Here is an 18,723-nt window from a genome sequence, read left to right on the forward strand (position 1 = left end):
CTCGAGCCGGATACATCAAAGATCTCCCAAGATCTGAGGGAGATACAAAAGACGATTCAAGACTATGGACATAGGTTAATACATATACCTATGGAAATAGAATCTCTGAGCCAAAAGGTTAACGATGCCCTTAAGATTCTTCGTGATCTACACAAGGGTCTTACAAATCTGAAGACAGAAATTACAGATCTAAAGAGAAATCAACGAGAGAGCCTTGAGACATCTAGATCCAGACAAGAGCGAATCAGGGACGCCCTTGGAACAGTACCTCTTCTACACCAGAAGGGGAAGGCCACGGAGATTCCACAATAGAAGTCAAGAGAAGATCTGATTATTGCTTCTATTAGATCTATAAAATGATGGAGGTAACAAGAGCGGATCTATCAGATCTACAAGAATTGGCAGAATCCTTTTCCCAACTCGGGATCGTGGATTTAGTCAATATCCAAACAAATGAGATCACTCCAGCACTACTACCGCCGGAGGGAAGTACATGCTCTAATGATCCTCCACAGGATCAACCGATGAGAGAAAGTGCGGATTTCCACACTAATGCCATTCTAACGTTTATGAAAACCAGGCTAAAGAAAAATCCAGGAAGAAATCCAAAGAGAGTGCTGGAGAATACACCTTGGGCAAGGACCATGCTCCAGCCCTTACATCCATATGACACTATACTAAACCTGGATATTATCGATTTCTGAAATACCGAGAAATTGATAGACGAATGGGTTGCAGCAATCAAGATAGCAGCAACTACCCTAGGGCTCGACAAAGAAAACTTCATAAAGCTTGTGGAGTTGAGCTTAGAGGGATCTATAAAGATCGGATGGGATAATACCCCAAAAGATACCAAAGCCAGCATCATTGCCAGAGACTCAAAAGGATCAATAGCAGACCGGTTAGGAAGACTTATTAAGATACACTTAATCGGAGATGGATACTTCGAAGGAAGTAGAGCAGAAAAGGCTAGAGAATATGCACAGGCTCTCTTCAGCCTTGAACTTAGAAGTATTTGCGCAGTAGACGAATACATCTGTTGGTTTCACAAGTACTTTTTCTAGAGTGGAGTAGCAACGGAAGTAGCAGCTCCAATGTTCTTTGCAAAGATATGCAGTCCATGAAGGGAAATGTTGATCCAGTTATACAAAGTACCTAAAGGACAGCTAGATTCAGTGGTGCGAAAAATGTCTTTCCTTAAAGACAAACTGAAGGATTGGTGTCATCAAGCATCAATCCAGAAGAATATGAAAAAACTGAGAGGTAAAATCAGACGAACCCCTCTCTGTTGTAATAACAATGATTTTCCAACTATTATAGGAGAATCAAGTGAGCCAAGGAAAAGGAAGAAACAGAATAGTGACTCCTACCCTAGGAGTTCCAGAAGAACCTTTTCCCGACGGAGATCATGGTGATCTAAGTCCAAAGCCAGAACATACAAATCTGGACAGAGAACAGGACCAACAAGGGTTTCATCCCAAGGATCTAGACGAACAAATGCAAGATCCACTGGAAGAACCCCTACAAGAAGAACTTTTAGACGGGCCCATCTCAAGCCAATGAAAGTTTTAAAGACTGCAATTGCTGGACTTGCGGAGCAAAAGGACATATATCTCCTCCGCAGAAACGTGGTGAAGTGAGAAAATTTGAAGCCACAGATGATATCCTAGATGCAGTATACTATGGCGATTTGGTACCCATCTATCAATTCGAAGACCTTCCTTTAGACGAAACCGTCTACGAAGAGGAAATAGGGACTGATTCCGATGGATCTTCAACCGAGTCAAAATAATTACAACGAGGGAGATAGGCTTCAAACTTCTGAAAGCCTATCAGGATTCTTTTCCAGAATGACGGTGTCAAACAAAACCATGGAAAAAATCATGCGGCAAGATTCCAACCTCAGTCCATACAATGAATTTAGGATTGGAGGAATTGGGAATGTTCTGAACCAGATAGGACTGAACCAAAGGAAGCATCACATAATCTACAAAATAAGTTCAGGTGAGTTCGCTATACCTATGGAACTTACTTGTAATGTGATGGAAATGCAGTTAATTCCTAAAGAAGAAATTCTTGAAGAATTGAGTAAGCTTAGAGAAGAAGTAGAATTTTCAAGGAGTTCGCTAAGGTAATGACACCAGACCCTATTAGGATACCTAGAATAGGTGGTGTTGATATTATTATAAAAGATCACCTAATCTTAGATTGAACACTTAGCACTAGGACTGAGTTTAGTAGTCGGATGTCCTTTTCAGAAGATAGGATTATATGCTAGAAAGGAAAAGAGAAAGAGTTATTAAAAGCTTTAACTCCTCAAGAGATTAGGGTAAATAACGTAAAACTTAGATGCCCTAAAGGATGGAAAGAAATACAAGTTATATTCGACATCACTAAGAAAGAGAATTATTTCCATTGTGATGACTTATATCATTTGCAGCAACCTGTTGTTTGAAAATATGAAGGCATGCTAGAAATAACAGGCCATGAAATTTTAGTTGCAGGTATTGAAGGTCGAGAAAATGGAGTATGACTTTGGATATAAGTTCCTCGAAGATCATATCCTGGGGAAGAAAAGGTAACGGAATGGAATTTAGTCTTGATGGTGTTACCATAAGGATTGAATGACGTGTCCCTTTTCTATATACATATCTGTTGGTATGTTGTATGATCAATATAAAACAGAATATTTTGCAGCTTATATTGATTCAGGATCAGGAATTTGCACAGAGTTTTCCCTCAGGAAGCAAGGGAAGCCTTACCCGTTATTGCAGGAAGGGATTTTTCACAAAAAATCTTGATACACAATAAGGAAATACGAGAAGCCAAGATCATGATTGGAGGAGCATTTGGATCACCCTGGTTTAGGGTAAAAACACCTCTTATCTACTTTCATGATACAGGTGCAGATATCTTGCTAGGTAATAATTTTATTCAAACATTTGCAAGATATATGCAGGATAATCAGAGAAATCTGTTAATCTTTACTACTAACTGTGGTAGTGAGATACAGGTGTTGCGAAGAGAAAAAGGCATTTAACAGGATAATGCCGATAAATTTTCGCAGCAAATGTGGTGATTTTGATGCCAAATTAACTCATCCAAAAATACAGGATAAAAAAAAATTTGGTAGGATCCTTCTGTCTTTCAGGCAACAGGGAGGGACTCATGGATAGCGATAGATTCTATAAGGAATCCGAGGAGGAGATTCTGAACCTTAAAGAAGCACTACTGGAGATGAAATCGCTAGACATTAACGAAGAAAGCAGACTTTCTCTTGAGAATGTTACGAGGCTTATCCGGAGGAACTTTAGTGAGAATCCTCTGGCTTGGTGGGATAGGAACAAGATCGAAACTACTCTGAAAGTCAAAGATGAGTGCAAATACGAGTATGTTCGATACAAACCTATCCAGATGAACATGGAGGATAAGAAGGATATGCAGATGATAATCAAAGAGCATATCAGTCTTGGACTCATTGAACCCGGAGTCTCTACCTACAGTAGCCCTAGATTTCTGGCAAGAAACCATGTTGAAATAAAGAGAGGTAAACCCAGGTTAGTTATTAACTATCAAGGTATCAATAAGATATTAGAATATGATGGTTATTACATTCCTAGTAGAGAACCTTAATTGATTGCATTAGAGGAGCAAAAGTGTTTTCTAAATTCGATTGCAAATCTGGGTTTTATCAGATTAAGATGGAGAATGAATCGAAAAAAATTACTGCATTCTCCACACCACAGGGACAGTATATCTGGAATGTGCTTCCAATGGGTTTAGCTAATGCACTCCAGATGTTTCAGAGAAAAATGGATAATCTTTTTAAAGATTACTTCGAATTCATGTTTGTATATATTGACGACATATTGATTGCATCAAAAAATATGAAGGAACATATTAGACATCTTGAAATATTTTCGGATGCATGCTATAAGGAAGGTTTAGTACTTTCTGAAAAGAAAGCTACTATTGCAGTCAATAAGATTGAATTTTTAGGAATCCTTATTGACGAAACAGGAATTGAGTTGCAGGACCATATTGTGGAAAAAATCCGCAATTTTCCAGATGCACTCAAAGACAAAAAGCAATTGCAAAGCTTCTTGGGAGTTGTTAATTTTGGCAGGAATCTTCATATTGTTATATTATTGTTATAATATTGTCGTTATCAGATGGCAAGCAGAATGCCAATATTATTGTTATAATATTATCGTTATAAAATCTCATGAGAATGTTCTTGCAGATTTCCTGACAAGAGATGGAGGCAGATAACAAACTCCATCATGTTGAGACTCAGGCACCTCCAGGAAAACCTCGAGGAGCTTGACAGGAAGTTCGGACAGCTAGTAGTTAATGCTCAAGTTTCCGGACAAATACAAAGAGCTGATCTAGATACGGTCAGGTCGCAATAAGGAGTTCCTTATTAGCATCCACTTCGCTATGGAACGACTTACGAGAACCAATTCGAAAGGCATCACCTTCGAGGATGACTCACGAGTTGAGCGAGCATGACCCAAAACATGCCTTTAGAGTACAAGGCTCTACACCTGTAGTGTCGGATTCAAGTACCGATTGCACAAGGCCATCATCAGACTCTGGTGAAACGGCAAAAATTGAATCACAGGAAGTGCAAACTCCTGTAGGTTCAAGTCAACCAAGCACCTCTGGGGTTAAAAAGGGAGAGATTAGCCTTAGGCCAATGACAGGCACCTCTAAAGCTAATACTAACGAATTAATATCTTCTTCTGCTTGGCAAGATTATCAGCGCATGTGGGAAAAATTAGTTTCCCGCAAAGGAGTCAATCCAGGCAAGACCATTATCGAAACGTCCGAAAAATATAACAGAGTCTGGATGTTAGAAGGGTCTAAACCAGAAGATGTCAGAGAATGGTATGATTTTGGAGCTCTCGCTTCAGTTCATAGTATGTCACCAAATTTTTCGAAAATTTCAAAACTTCCGGAGTGGATCAGTAGGCCGGTCTTTGATTCATGGCAAAACAACCCCCACTTGAAAAGAGGCGATGTTTTGGAGATAAAATTTGTTTCGGTAGCTCTAGAAACTGTAGGAAAGGGGTTTCATCCAACATTCCATTTCATGAAGTTGCAAAGGCCAGATATGGTAGCTTTCAACAAAATCAAAGCTGCCTCAGGAGAAGCTCCCTTGGTATCAGCCATTAGTGAAGATAGTATCTCTACCAGGAGAGTTCGGGGGCTATGGGTCTGTCTCACAGAGATGGACAAAGTCAAGTGTCCATTCAAGATTTTCTCAAACAAATTGAATGGATCATTCCTGTTAAATTCTATGACAAGAAAAAGCACGGAGTTTGCTGAAAGCTTATTCGAAAAGAAGAGGATGTTGATATGGGAAAATAAGCTACCGGCAACCGAAGCCACAAGGATGAAGATGTGTAACATGTTGCATATTGGGCAATGGCATAACCATTTGTACCCTTACTGCGAGAAACAAGAGAAGCCCCTGTTTGGGACAAAGATTCGGGTTACGAAAAATAAACCCGAACTGGATCAAGATAAGGGAAAGAGAAAGATTTTTACCAAGAGAAGTAAAAGTTAAACGATGTAAAAAAGCGAGAGGATAAGACTGTCGGCAGAAAACAACAAAAGCCAACAGTCAGCAAAGCAGCCAGCTGGAAATCATGTGACCGACAAACCATTATGACTAACAGCTGGAAATCACAAGGCGATGACGAACGCAATGACATCATCACAAAATAAGTTTGGAGTCCGGATTTGAAGTCCGCGGACGCCTATAAATAAAGATGCAATGAAGCAGAAGGGGATCATCAGAAAAACTTCTCCTACTCTTCAAATCATTTATTCTGAGTGTTTTCAATCTCTCTAGTACTTTTTTTATTCTTTCAGTTTATGGGGGTTTCCCCAACGAGTCTAGTCCTCTATCCTATGAGAGGCTAAACAGTTGTCTCCTCCAATGGAGGAATAGTATCTAATATTCTCAATATTTTTTCAATAAAGAAAGGCTTCTGTTCTACTTGTTTATTCAAAAATATTATTAAGTCTCTGTTTTGAAACACCTTTTACGCCCTAAGGTAGGAAACGAAATAGGGCTGTGCTGTTTTGTTACTGAAGGAGCCAACACCTGCGAACCATCAGTTGGGGTTGTGTGGTTGGAAGAAGTCCAAAAAACCGAGGACTTGGAATACCCGGAAGCAGGCGGTCAAACCAAGGTATGAATTTATAGTGGCTTAGGTATATTTCGGAAGCATGATGCAAGCAAAATTTTCTTGTGGGCTATTAAAGTACACCTATGGTCCCCAAGTTTTTCAGAATTTCAGCAGCATTTTGTCTTTTATCCATATCTACTTGCTTACCTCTAATAATCAACCCCTAATGCTCAAAATTTGGCCCATCATGCTTCCGAAATAAATTAAGACCCCATAAATTCATACCTTGCTTTGACCTCTCTATTTCCGGGTATTCCAAGTCCTCGATTTTATAGACTTCTTCCAACCACACTACCGCAGCAAATGGTTCGCAGGAACTTGACTCCTTCAGTAACAAAACAGCACAGCCCTATTTCTTTTCCTACCTTAGGGCGTGAAAGGGTCTTCAATATAGGGACTTAATAAAATTTTGGAAAATCAGGTTGAATGGAAGCCTATCTTTTATTGAAGAAATATAGGAAATATTACATAGATATTATTCCTTCAACGACAACTGTTTTAGCCTCTCATGGTGTAGAGGACTTGACTTGTTGGGGAAACCCCCATAAACTGAGAAATTAAAATATTACAGGAAATTAAGAAGACTCAGAATTCTAATGCTTTGAAGAGTAGGAGAAGTTTTCTGATGTCCCCCTTCTGCTTCATTGCATCTTTATTTATAGGCGTCCGCGGACTTGAAATTCGGACTCCAAATTTATTTTATGATGATTTCATTGCGTTCGTCATTGCCTTGTGATTTCCAGCTGTCTTTCATAATGGTTTGTCGGTCACATGATTTCCAGCTTGCTGCTTTGCTGACTGTTGGCTTTTGTTGGTTTTTGCCGACAGTCTTATCCTCTCGATTTTTTACATCTTTTAACTTTTACTTCTTTTGGTAAAAGTTTTTCTCTTTCCCTTATCTTAGTCCGGTTTGGGTTTATTTTTTATGACCCGAATCTTTGTCCCGAACAGGGGCTTCTCTTGTTTCTCGCAGCAAGGGCATAGATGGTTATGCCATTGCCCAACATGCAACATGTTGCATGTCTTCATCCTTGTGGTTTCAGTTGCTGGCAGCTTATTTTCCCATATCAACATTCTCTTTTTCTTGAATAAGCTTTCAGCGAACTCCGTGCTCTTTTCTGTCATAGAATTTAACAGGAACGATCCATTCACTTTGTTTGAGAAGATTTTGAATGGATACTTGACTTTTTCAATCTCTGTGAGACAGACCCATAATCCCCAAGCTCTCCTGGTAGAGATACTATCTTCACTAATGGCAGATACCAAGGGAGGCAGCTTTGATTTTGTTGAAAGCTACCATATCTGGCCTCTGCAGCTTCATGAAATGGAATGCTGGGTGAGACCCCTTTCCTGCAGTTTCTGGAGCTAGTGAAATAAATTTTATCTCCAGGACATCGCCTCTTTTCAAGTGGGGGTTGTTTTGCCATGAATCAAAGACCGCCCCACTAATCCACTCCGGAAGTTTTGAGATTTCCGGAAAACTCAGTGACATAGTATGAATTGAAGCAAGAGCTCCAAAATCATACCATTCTCTGACATCTTCTGGTTTAGACCCTTCTAACATCCAGACTCTGTTATATTTTTCGAACGTTTCGATAATTGTCTTGCCTGGATTAACTCTTTTGTGGGAAATTAATTTTTCCCACATACGCTGATAATCCTGCCAAGCAGAAGAAGATACTAATTCGTTAGTATTAGCCTTAGAGGTGTCTGTCATTGACCTAAGGCTAATCTCTCCCTCTTTACCCCCAGAGGTGTTGGGTTGACTTGAACCTTCAGGAGTTTGCACTTCCTGTGATTCAATTGTGCCGTTTCACCAGAGTCTGGTGATGGCCTTGTGCAATCGGTACTTGAATCCGACGCTACAGGTGTAGAGCCCTGCACTCTAAAGGCATGTTTTGGGTCATGCTCTCTCAACTCGTGAGTCATCCCCGAAGGTGACGCCTTCCGAATTGATTCTCGTAAGTCGTTCCATAGCGAGGTGGATGCTAATAAGGAACTTCTTATTGCGACCTGGACTTTGTCTAGATCGGCTCTTTGGATTTGTCCGGCAACTTGGGCATTGACTGCTAGTTGTCCGAACTTTCTGTCAAGCTCCTCGAGGTTTTCCAGAGGTGCCTGAGTCTCAGCATGATGGAGTTTGCTTCAGATGCTTCCATCTCTTGTTAGGAAATCTGCAAGAACATTCTCATGAGATTTTATAACGACAATATTATAACAATAATATTGGCATTCAGCTTGCCATCTAATAATACGAGCTTTCTCTATTTCTTTTCTAATTTATTCTTTAAGAAAGGCTTAACATTAGTATTATCAACTTTTAAAGTAAATTCTTTAGCAAGTAAAAATAAAGGCTATTTTTTGAAAGTTTTCCAAACCGCAAAGAATTCTTTCTCGTTTATGTGCCAAACTTTGGCTTGTTGTTCTGAGAACAACCCTCCGGTATATCTACAGGGTTCCTCCCCTGTAGTTGTCTTCTTCAAGAGCACTGTTGCCCATCTGTAATCATTGGCATCTGTGTAGACTACCAATTCATCCCCGTCTTGCGGTATAGCAAGCTTTGGAAGGTTACTGCAAACTTGTTTCAGCTCATGAACCCTTTTGGTGTGGATTTCTTCCCATTTCCACTTTGTACTCTCTGTTTCTTTCAAAAGTGGTCGAAAATTCTTTCTGTATCTTACAAGGTCCTTAATGAAGATTCCTGCAAAATTAATAACTCCCAAGAAGCTTTGCAATTGCTTCTTGTCTTTGAGTACATCTGGAAAATTGCGGATTTTCTCCACAATATGGTCCTGCAACTCAATTCCTGTTTCATCAATAAGAATTCCTAAAAATTTCAATCTTATTAACTGTAATAGTAGCTTTCTTTTCAAAAAGTACTAAACCTTCTTTATAGCATGCATCGAAAATGTTTAATATGTTCTTTCATATTTTTGGATGCAATAAGTATGTCGTCAATATAGACAAATATAAACTCAAAATAATCTTTGAAAAGATTATCCATTTTTCTTTGAAATATCTGGGGTGCATTGGCTAAAACCCATTGGAAGTACATTCCAGATATACTGTCCCTGTGGTGTGGAGAATGCAGTAATTTTTTTTGATTCATTCTCCATCTTAATCTGATAAAACCCAGATTTGCAATCAAATTTAGAAAACACTTTCGCTCTTTTAATGCAATCAATTAAGTGTTCTCTACTAGGAATGTAATAACCATCAAATTCTAATATCTTATTAATACCTTGATAGTTGATAACCAACCTGGGTTTACCTCTTTTAATCTCACCATGGTTTCTTACCAGAAATCCAGGGCTACTGTAGGTAGAGATTCCAGGTTCAATGAGTCCAAGACTGATATGCTCCTTGATTATCATCTGCATATCCTTCTTATCCTCCATGTTCATCTGGATAGGCTTGTATCGAACATACTCGTATTTGCACTCATCTTTGACCTTTAGAGTAGCTTCGATCTTGTTCCTATCCCACCAAGCCAGAGGATTCTCACTGAAGTTCCTTTGGATAAGCCTCTTGACATTTTCAAGAGAAAGTCTGCTATCTTCGCTGATGTCTAGCGATTTCATCTCCAGTAGTGCTTCTTTAAGGTTTAGAATTTCCTCCTCGGATTCCTTATAGAAGCTATCGCTGTCTATGAGTCCCTGCTGCCTGAAAGACAAAAGGACCTTACCAAATTTTCTCTTATCCTGCATTTTTGGATGAGTTAATTTGGCATCCATATCACCACGTTTGCTGCGAAAATTTATTGGCATTATCCTGTTAAATGCCTTTTCTCTTCGCAACACCTGTATCTCATTACCACAGTTAGTAGTAAAGATTAACAGATTCCTTTGGTTATCTTGCATATATCTTACAAATGTTTGAATGAAATTGTTACCTAACAAGATATCGGTACCTGTATCATGAAAGTATATAGGAGGTGTTTTTACCCTAAACCAGGGTGATCCAAATGCTCCTCCAATCATGATTTTGGCTTCTCGTATTCCTTTATTGAGTATCAGAATTTTTTGCAAGAAATCCCTTCCTGCAATAACGGGTAAGGTTTCCCTTGCTTCCTTAGGAAAAACTCCAGGTTTTGCCGTGCAAATTCCTGAACCTGAATCAATATAAGCTGCAAAATACTCTGTCTTATATTGATCATATAATATACCAACAGATATGTATATCGAAAAGGGACTCGTCATTCAATCCTTATGGTAACACCATCAAGACTGAATTCCATTCCATTACCCTTTCTTCCCCATGGTTTATGATCTTCGAGGAAACTTAACCCCAAAGTCATACTCCCACTTTCTCGTCCTGCAACACCTGCAACTATAATTTCATGGCCTGCTATTTCTAGCATGCCCTCATATTTTCCAACAACAGGTTGCTGCAAGTGATATAAGTCATCACAAGGAAAATAATTCTCTTTCTTAGTGATGTCGAATATAACTTGTATCTCTTTCCATCCTTCAAGGCATCTAAGTTTTACGTTATCTACCTGAATCTGTTGAGGAGTTAAAGCTTTTAATAACTCTTTCTCCTTTCCTTTGTAGCATATAATCCTATCTTCTGAAAGGGACATCCGACTACTAAACTCAGTCCTAGAGTTAAGTGTCCGATCTAAGAGTGGGTGATCTTTTATAATAATATCAACACCACCTATTCTAGGTATCCTAATAGGGTCTGGTGTCATTACCTTAGCGAACTCCTTGAAAATTCTAGGAATCTCAATATACTCTTTCCTAAGGAACAAATCTGAATGATGGGTATTGGAAAGGGCATATGCAATTCTATAAGTTATAGAATATGGTCTATTTCCTTCTTTCATTAGATCTTTTCTCTTAAAATCTTGATGAAAGGTTAAGACTCTACTAAAATCTTGGTCTGCTAGGTTGTATGCAATCCTAGGATGAATGTCAAACATCAATTTTCCTGCATACAAATTTTCTATCATTGTTCCAAGACAACCATCTCTTAAGTTATTGATTCTTCTATCCATTATCGATAAATATATTTCTGAATCAATTCCTTCCTTAAAAGTTGCTTTTATTACTACTTCAATAGTCCCTATATGGATCCATTTCATAGTAATAGCTACTTCTTCTCTAAGCTTACTCAATTATTCGAGAATTTCTTCTTTAGGAATTAACTGCATTTCCATCACATTACCAGTAAGTTCCATAGGTATAGCAAACTCACCTGAACTTACTTTGTAGATTATGTGATACTTCCTTTGGTTCAGTCCTATTTGGTTCATGACTTTCCCAATTCCTCCAATCCTAAATCCATCGTATGGACTGAGGTTGGAATCTTTTCGCATGATTCTTTCCATGGTTTTGTTTGACACCGTAATTCTGGAAAAGAATCCTGATAGGTTTTCAGAAGTTTGAAGCCTATCTCCCTCGTTGTAATTATTTTGACTCGGTTGAAGATTCATCCGAATCAGACTCTATTTCCTCTTCATAGACGCTTTCGTTTGAAGGAAGATCTTCGAATTGGTAGATAGGTACCAAATCGCCATAGTAAACTGCATCTAAGATATCATCCATGGCTTCAAATTTTCTCAATTCACCACGTTTCTGCGGGCAGTCGGGAGATATATGTCCTCTTGCTCCGCAGGTCCAGCAATTGCAGTCTTTGAAACTTTCATTGGCTCGGGTATGGGCTCGTCTGAAAGTTCTTCTTGTAGGGGTTCTTCCAGTGGATCTTGCATCTGTTCGTCTAGATCCTTGGGATGAAACCCTTGTTGGTCCTGTTTTCTGTCTAGATTTGTATGTCCTGGCTTTGGACTTGGACCACCATGATCTCCGCCGGGCAAAGGTTCTTCTGGAACTCCTAGGGTTGGAGTCACTATTCTGCTTCCTCCTTTTCCTTGGCTCACTTGATTCTCCTATAATAGTTGGAAAATCATTGTTATCACAACAGAGAGGGGTTCGTTTGATTTTACCTCTCAGTCTTTTCATATTCTTCTGGATGGATGCTTGATAACACCAATCCTTCAATTTGTCTTTAAGAAAAGACATTCTTCGTGCCACTGAATCTAGCTGTCTCTCAGGTACTTTGTATGACTGGATCAACATTTCCCTCCATGGACTGCATATCTTTGCGAAGAACATTGGAGCTGCTACTTCCGTTGCTACTCCACTCTGGAAGAAATACTTGCGAAACCAGTAGATGTATTCATCTACTACGCAAATACTTCTAAGTTCAAGGCTGAAAAGAGCCTGTGCATATTCTCTAGCTTTTCCTGCTCTACTTCCTTCGAAGTAACCATCTCCGATGAAGTGTATCTTGATAAGCATTCCTAGCCGGTCTGCTATCGCACTCTTTGAATCTCCGACAAGAATGCTGGCCTTGGTATCTTCTGGGGTATTATCCCATCCGATTTTTACAGATCCCTCTAAGCTCAACTCTACAAGCTTTATGAAATTTTCTTTGTCGAGCTCTAGGGTAGTTGCTGCTATCTTGATTGCTGCAACCCATTCGTCTATCAATTTCTCGATATTTCGAAAATCGATAATATCCAGGTTTAGTATAACGCCATATGGATGTAAGGGCTGGAGCATAGTCCTCGTCCAAGGTGTATTCTCTGGCACTCTTTTTGGATTTCTTCCTGGATTTTCCTTTAGCCTGGTTCCCACAAACGTTGGAGTGGCATTAGTGTGGAAATCCGCACTTTCTCTAATCGGTTGATCCTGTGGAGGATCATTAGAGCATGTACTTCCCTCCGGCGGTGGTAGTGCTGGAGTGATTTCATTTGTTTCGATATTGACTAAATCCACGATCCCAAGTTGGGAGAAGGATTCCGCTAATTCTTGTGGATCTGATAGATCCGCTCTTGTTACTTCCATTATTTTATAGATCTAATGGAAGCAATAATAAGATCTTCTCTTGACTTCGGCTTTGGAATCTCCGTGGCCTTCCCCTTTTGGCGTAGAAGAGGTACTGTTCCAAAGGCGTCCCTGATTCGCTCCTGCCTGGATCTAGATGTCTCAGGGCTTTCTCGTTGGTTTCTCTTCAGATCTGTAATTTCTGCCTTCAGATATGTAAGAAACTTGTGTAGATGGGGAAAGATATTAAGGACCTCGTCCACCTTTTGGCTTAAAGATTCTATTTTCATAGGTATATGTATTAACCTATGTCTATAGTCTTGAACCGTCTTTTGTATCTCTCTCAGATCTTGAGAGATCTTTGATGTATCCTGCTCGAGTTCTTTCCAATCAGTCATAATTCTTAGAACTGAAATTATGTAGGAATTTACCTATTCTGTTTCTCCTGGCTGGAATTCTACCATGAACTTTAGTGAAGTGTAGACGTCTCACTGCATTTCCTGGTAGTACTTGTCGAACTTCAAAATTTCTCAGCCACTCTTGTTCCTCTTCTGGCGTGAGAAGTTTTGGATCAATCCTCTTGGGACCGTTGTCGCATTTGTCAAGAATTTCCATGAGAAATTCTCTTCTTTGTATTTCCAGAATCTGAAAATATTCCCTGTTTTCATAGTAACTCGAACTTTCGTTCGGTTCCATTTTTCTTGAAAAGTCTCCTCCACTAGTGGATAAATAATATCAAAATGTAATATAATCATATATTTCTTCAATAAACCTAGGGTCTGATACCATTTTCTGAGCTAGGGGATTAGCATACAATTAGAGGTGAATAAAGACTAAATATGCAAAATTTTAGGAAATTCATGAGACAAAAATTGTTGACCAGGGGGGCAGTGCGCACTTTTATTCATAACAGGGGTTTTTTTGATAATTTTATTTTTATAGGGGTTTTTTTTGCTATTTTCATATATCACAGGGGGTCAAAATGAATTTGACCCTATATATATTTGTTTTAGTGGTAACGTTGAGTTGTCAAAATCTTTTATATTAAGTTTAAATCTTACTTATCTGTATGTGTAGATTTATTTTTATTATAATTTACAGTTTATTACATCCTGATTTATATTTTAAGACAAATAAGTCTTGAATCTGAACGACCTTATTTTCTTAAAGTCCTTTTTATAATGTTTTCTATATGTCAATTGTAGCATTAGGAAAAAGAGATGAAATAGCCAAGAAATCCGAGTTTTATATAATTTAATTCTATAAAACTTCAATTAAAACACATTTCGCATTAATTAAATAACAACATTTTCAAGAAGAAAAAAAAAAAACCCCGAATTTCTATTTTCTGCACATAATCAAACTTTCATACTCAAAATCTCATACAAATCTCGACCCTCATATCTTGCAATAGATATTAGAACAATCGTCGAGACACCTTTGCTTCTGATTTGTATCTGTTAAACAAAATATGTACAACGGATAATTAATGCACAACAACATAAGTATACATAAGTATATATGTTATAAACATAAAAATTTACGAATACGACGCTGTGAAATAAGTTAAACATATACCTTCAATATTTGCACAGTTACGATCAATCGAACAACTGATGCTGCAATAAAACGATGGAGTCGAAACCTGTCCGCTTTCATTTTTGGGTGGACATGCATGAGTGCAACAGTATATACAATACATATAACATATATTCGGAATTCCTCCTCCTGCACACTCTCTGCTGCATTTGTCACTGCATGCATCCTTTGATGGCTCGATCGAAATCATTGAATTCGTCGCATATGTTGTTGCAATGACGATGTTTGCGATTATTAGTAATGTTGTCGCTGCAATAATAACATGATTTACACATTTCCCTTCCATTTCTTAAATTCAAATCCTCTTTTTTGTTTTTTTTGGGCAAAATATTTGATTTGATTATTTCATAAGAAGGTGGTGTATTTATAATCTGAAACAGTAGAATCATGTGAGGTTAATTGGCAAATCACATTTCATTTTGTAGGAAATAAGATTACAATACTCCAAAATCTTTCTTATTTAATTGCTTGATTTTTGATTGGTCATCATGGATTTATGTAATTGATTTCGTAAATCAAATGGGAAAGGAAACGAATTCAAGATTATATCATATGTATCACGTAAATGAATATTTGATTTTTCATATTAGGTGATTTATAATTATAATTATTGGTTTTTCCAAAGTTTAAATATAAAACTCAAAGAACAAAACATGCATGGTTGCACGACATAAAACACACACACACACACACTGTAATCTTGAATATAGCCCAACCAGGGATTACTTATTTTTTTATTAATAGAAAATAAATAAATTATATAAATATAATTTAAATAAATACTATAATATTCAAAATGTGGTTTCATAATAAAATTATAGTATTTATTTCAAGTATATTTATATAATTTATTTATTTTATATTAATAAAAAAATAATTAACCCCCCCCCCCCCCCCCGAACGAGGCTGATTGTATTTTCTATTTTAATTCATCTTGCATGTGTATAATGAAGTCGTTAATTTAATCTAAAGGAAAAAACTATACATTTATCATGTGTATTTCAATAACAATAGAAAATGCAACAAAAACTGCAATAGCAGATCCAATCGAGGCTGGGTCTATTATCAGTATCTTGGGCGTACTTCACGTACGTTGGGGAATATGAAAATGAAACACATTAAACTTGAGTTCTTCCTACTAAAATTTTTCATCACTTAAATCAGTTCAGATTTTAAATAAAAATAAGGGAAAATGCAAGCAAAATTTTCTGTGATATTGCGAATGAGCAAATTATATGATTTCTAGTTATTTCTCTGATACTTAATAAAATTATATATGTAATCTTTGAATGGAAATTTGGAATTATCAACTTTACATTTATCATAAAAATTGTAAAACAATGGACAAGATGAATGAAAAAATTTGAAAAATAATGTAAAACAACCGCCGCACCCAACACAATGACTTAAAAGAAATCAACCACCAAACCCGCCGACTTTGTGACATAAAAAAATGAAACCAGATGTCGATAATTTGAGTTTTGATATGACAAAAGTGGAGCATTTTCGGAGAAGACTAACCAAAGTTGTTATTATTAAGACGAGAGTGCTGCACTAGACAAGTGCATCTTCACAAAAGGTGGTGTATTTATATTCTCAAACACTAAAAATTATGTGAGATTAAATGGGGCTAATTATCACATTCCATTTTAGAGGAAATGGGATCTGCACATATTTGACAAAATATTTACTCAATACCCCTTTGTGATTCTACTTACTTATTACCCATAAATCATTCTGTATTTATGCAACATTTAATTTCTTAACTAAAGAGGAAAAGGAAATACAAGTAAGGATCTGGATTCAAGATTTTATCATAATGAAGAACTGACTACTTGATTATTCAAGATTAGGTGATTTAGGATAGTAATTATGAAATCCATCGAGGCTAAAAATAAAATTAAAATTTGGTGATTAATCCGAATTTTCGAGAGGGTGTAAGTTTAATTCTAAAGTTTTTTTGAGAAAAAGTGTAATTTTACATTTTTAAAGGGGGTCTTTAAAATCAGGGCTACTGTTTTTATTGATTCCTTTTTGCAAGTACTTTTGTTTTATAAGTAGTATTTTGGTTCTATATCCTTTTAATTTTTTTTTCGATTGAGGTATACTCCAACGACTAAAAGCATAAAAATTAAAAATATATAAAACTAAAATACTATTCTAATTATTAAAAAACAAAATAATAAATAACCTAAATTAGAGCACAAAAAAATACATTTAACTCAAAGAAAGTATATATTGGTTGGAAAGACAACCCGTGAGGCGAAAATACAAAGGAAAGCGACAAAAAGACATAGCATGCGAGCAATTAAGTGTAACATCGACATGATTCCACTTAATTATCCTATTCAGAAACTTTATATTATTTTATTATGATCATGAAATTAATGTTCAGGTGATGATGAGTTAGTGAGAGGTGTCCAATTCATACATTCTCGTTGTTTTTCATCATGCCCCAAAGTTTGTGTGACTATGTGCTCTGTAATAACTTTCTAATATTAGCATGAGACTGCCATTGGATAAGACAAATAACAATCACATGTTGCATTTTATTTCAACTTATGTATATCCAACTTGGATTATTTTGGTTAATTACACTTTACCATTCCAATAATCATCGTTTTTATATTTTGATATTTAAAATTTTTTTATGTTAACTTATCATCTTAGTTTTACGGAAATTTGCACTTTTCCATTTATAATATTTTTTTTTATCAAGTTTTTTGTTAAAAAGAAATCACATGCAATGCACATGTGATATTTAAGCACTGTGTAATGTAATATTGTTCACATATATAAAGCATGTGATTTTTTCAGATAAAAAAAAATCATATATGGTAAAGTGTAAATTTCACAAAGTTAAATAAAGAAATTGTAATTTACGCAAAAAAAAAAAAAAATGATATGGAGAAATGTAAGTGGGCATTCAGAGCAAAATGTCTTACTGGCCACTCACATGACTGACCACTGCTGTATTTCTTTACTCATTACCCTTACCTGCTGTATACAATAATCCTTATGAGATGCCATATATATATATATATATATATACATATATATATATATATACATATATATATATATATATAAGTATGAGGTTGTCATAGGCCAAAGGGATTCTTGAACAGAACAAGTGAGAAATGGAGATGAGGAATGTAATAAGGGCAGTTGTGTTGGTAGTGTTGGCTGTGGGGATGCTGACGGAGAGATCTTCTGCCTCTTTCAAAGACTGCTACACCAAATGCTTTATTTTCTGCATGATTGAACCTTCTCAGACACTGTGTTCATGCACCACCCACTGCTTGAAAGACTGCATCTTCCAAGAAGTACAGAACGATCTCCGTGAAGATTCAGACAACCTTGCCTTCTGCAAACTTGGCTGCGCCTTCTCCATGTGCTCAGGTTTCAGCAGTAAACGTACTCCCAGTAAGCCCCCCATCTCTCTCCTTGAACACACACACACACTCAGAGTCACATACTGAATTTGATATTGTTTTGTTGACACTGTTTTGGCATGTTTCAGATGGGGAGAAGGTTGATGACTGTGTGGGATCCTGCTCGAATAAGTGCATCAAGAGCTACGCGTCGCCTTAGAAGAATTCTCCATCTTTCGACGTTTATAGATCATTGCTACCGATTTTCAGTCGAGTTAATCTTTTTAGTTGTTGAAATTGATGTCAACTGAACTACAATAGTAGTGATCTCTTTGTTTTGTTATTACTCATCTTTCTCAAGTTCATAGTGCAAAAGACAAACATCCTATGTATTTGATGGTACAAGAATTGGGAAGGATGAATGCTCTTGATTACTATTTGTGTGTGGTTTAAGTGTCATAGAGTGACCCGTGAACAAGATGCTGTAGGGAAGAGTTGAAACATGTGGTGCTTGTGGATTCTGTACAAGAAATAGAGAAAGAGAAGGTCACGGGAGTTGAATGTTTTACACATAGTATCAAACAATCCAGCATCATACTGCAGATAAGGGGTACTTATTTTTAAAATGCAGATAAAAAAAAAATTAAAAATTTGAAGTGTTTTGAAAAATTTTAGAAAAATTATAACTATTTTAAAACATCTGTATTTTAATTGAACAAA

At 36.9% G+C, this 18,723-nt stretch overlaps 1 protein-coding gene across 1 annotated transcript; it reads left to right on the plus strand.

Moving 5' to 3' along the window:
- Window positions 1-17,635: 17,635 nt before the first annotated feature.
- LOC105157606 (thionin-like protein 2) lies at window positions 17,636-18,440 on the plus strand. Its single transcript, XM_011074017.3, has 2 exons — window positions 17,636-18,055; window positions 18,153-18,440. Exons 1-2 carry the CDS (start codon window positions 17,770-17,772, stop codon window positions 18,221-18,223), a joined length of 357 nt encoding a protein of 118 aa, XP_011072319.1. The 5' UTR covers window positions 17,636-17,769; the 3' UTR covers window positions 18,224-18,440.
- The last annotated feature ends 283 nt before the right edge of the window (window positions 18,441-18,723 follow it).

Source organism: Sesamum indicum, linkage group LG3 (genome assembly GCF_026168435.1).
Source record: "Sesamum indicum cultivar Baizhima isolate 11 linkage group LG3, ASM2616843v1, whole genome shotgun sequence".
NCBI lineage: Eukaryota > Viridiplantae > Streptophyta > Magnoliopsida > Lamiales > Pedaliaceae > Sesamum > Sesamum indicum.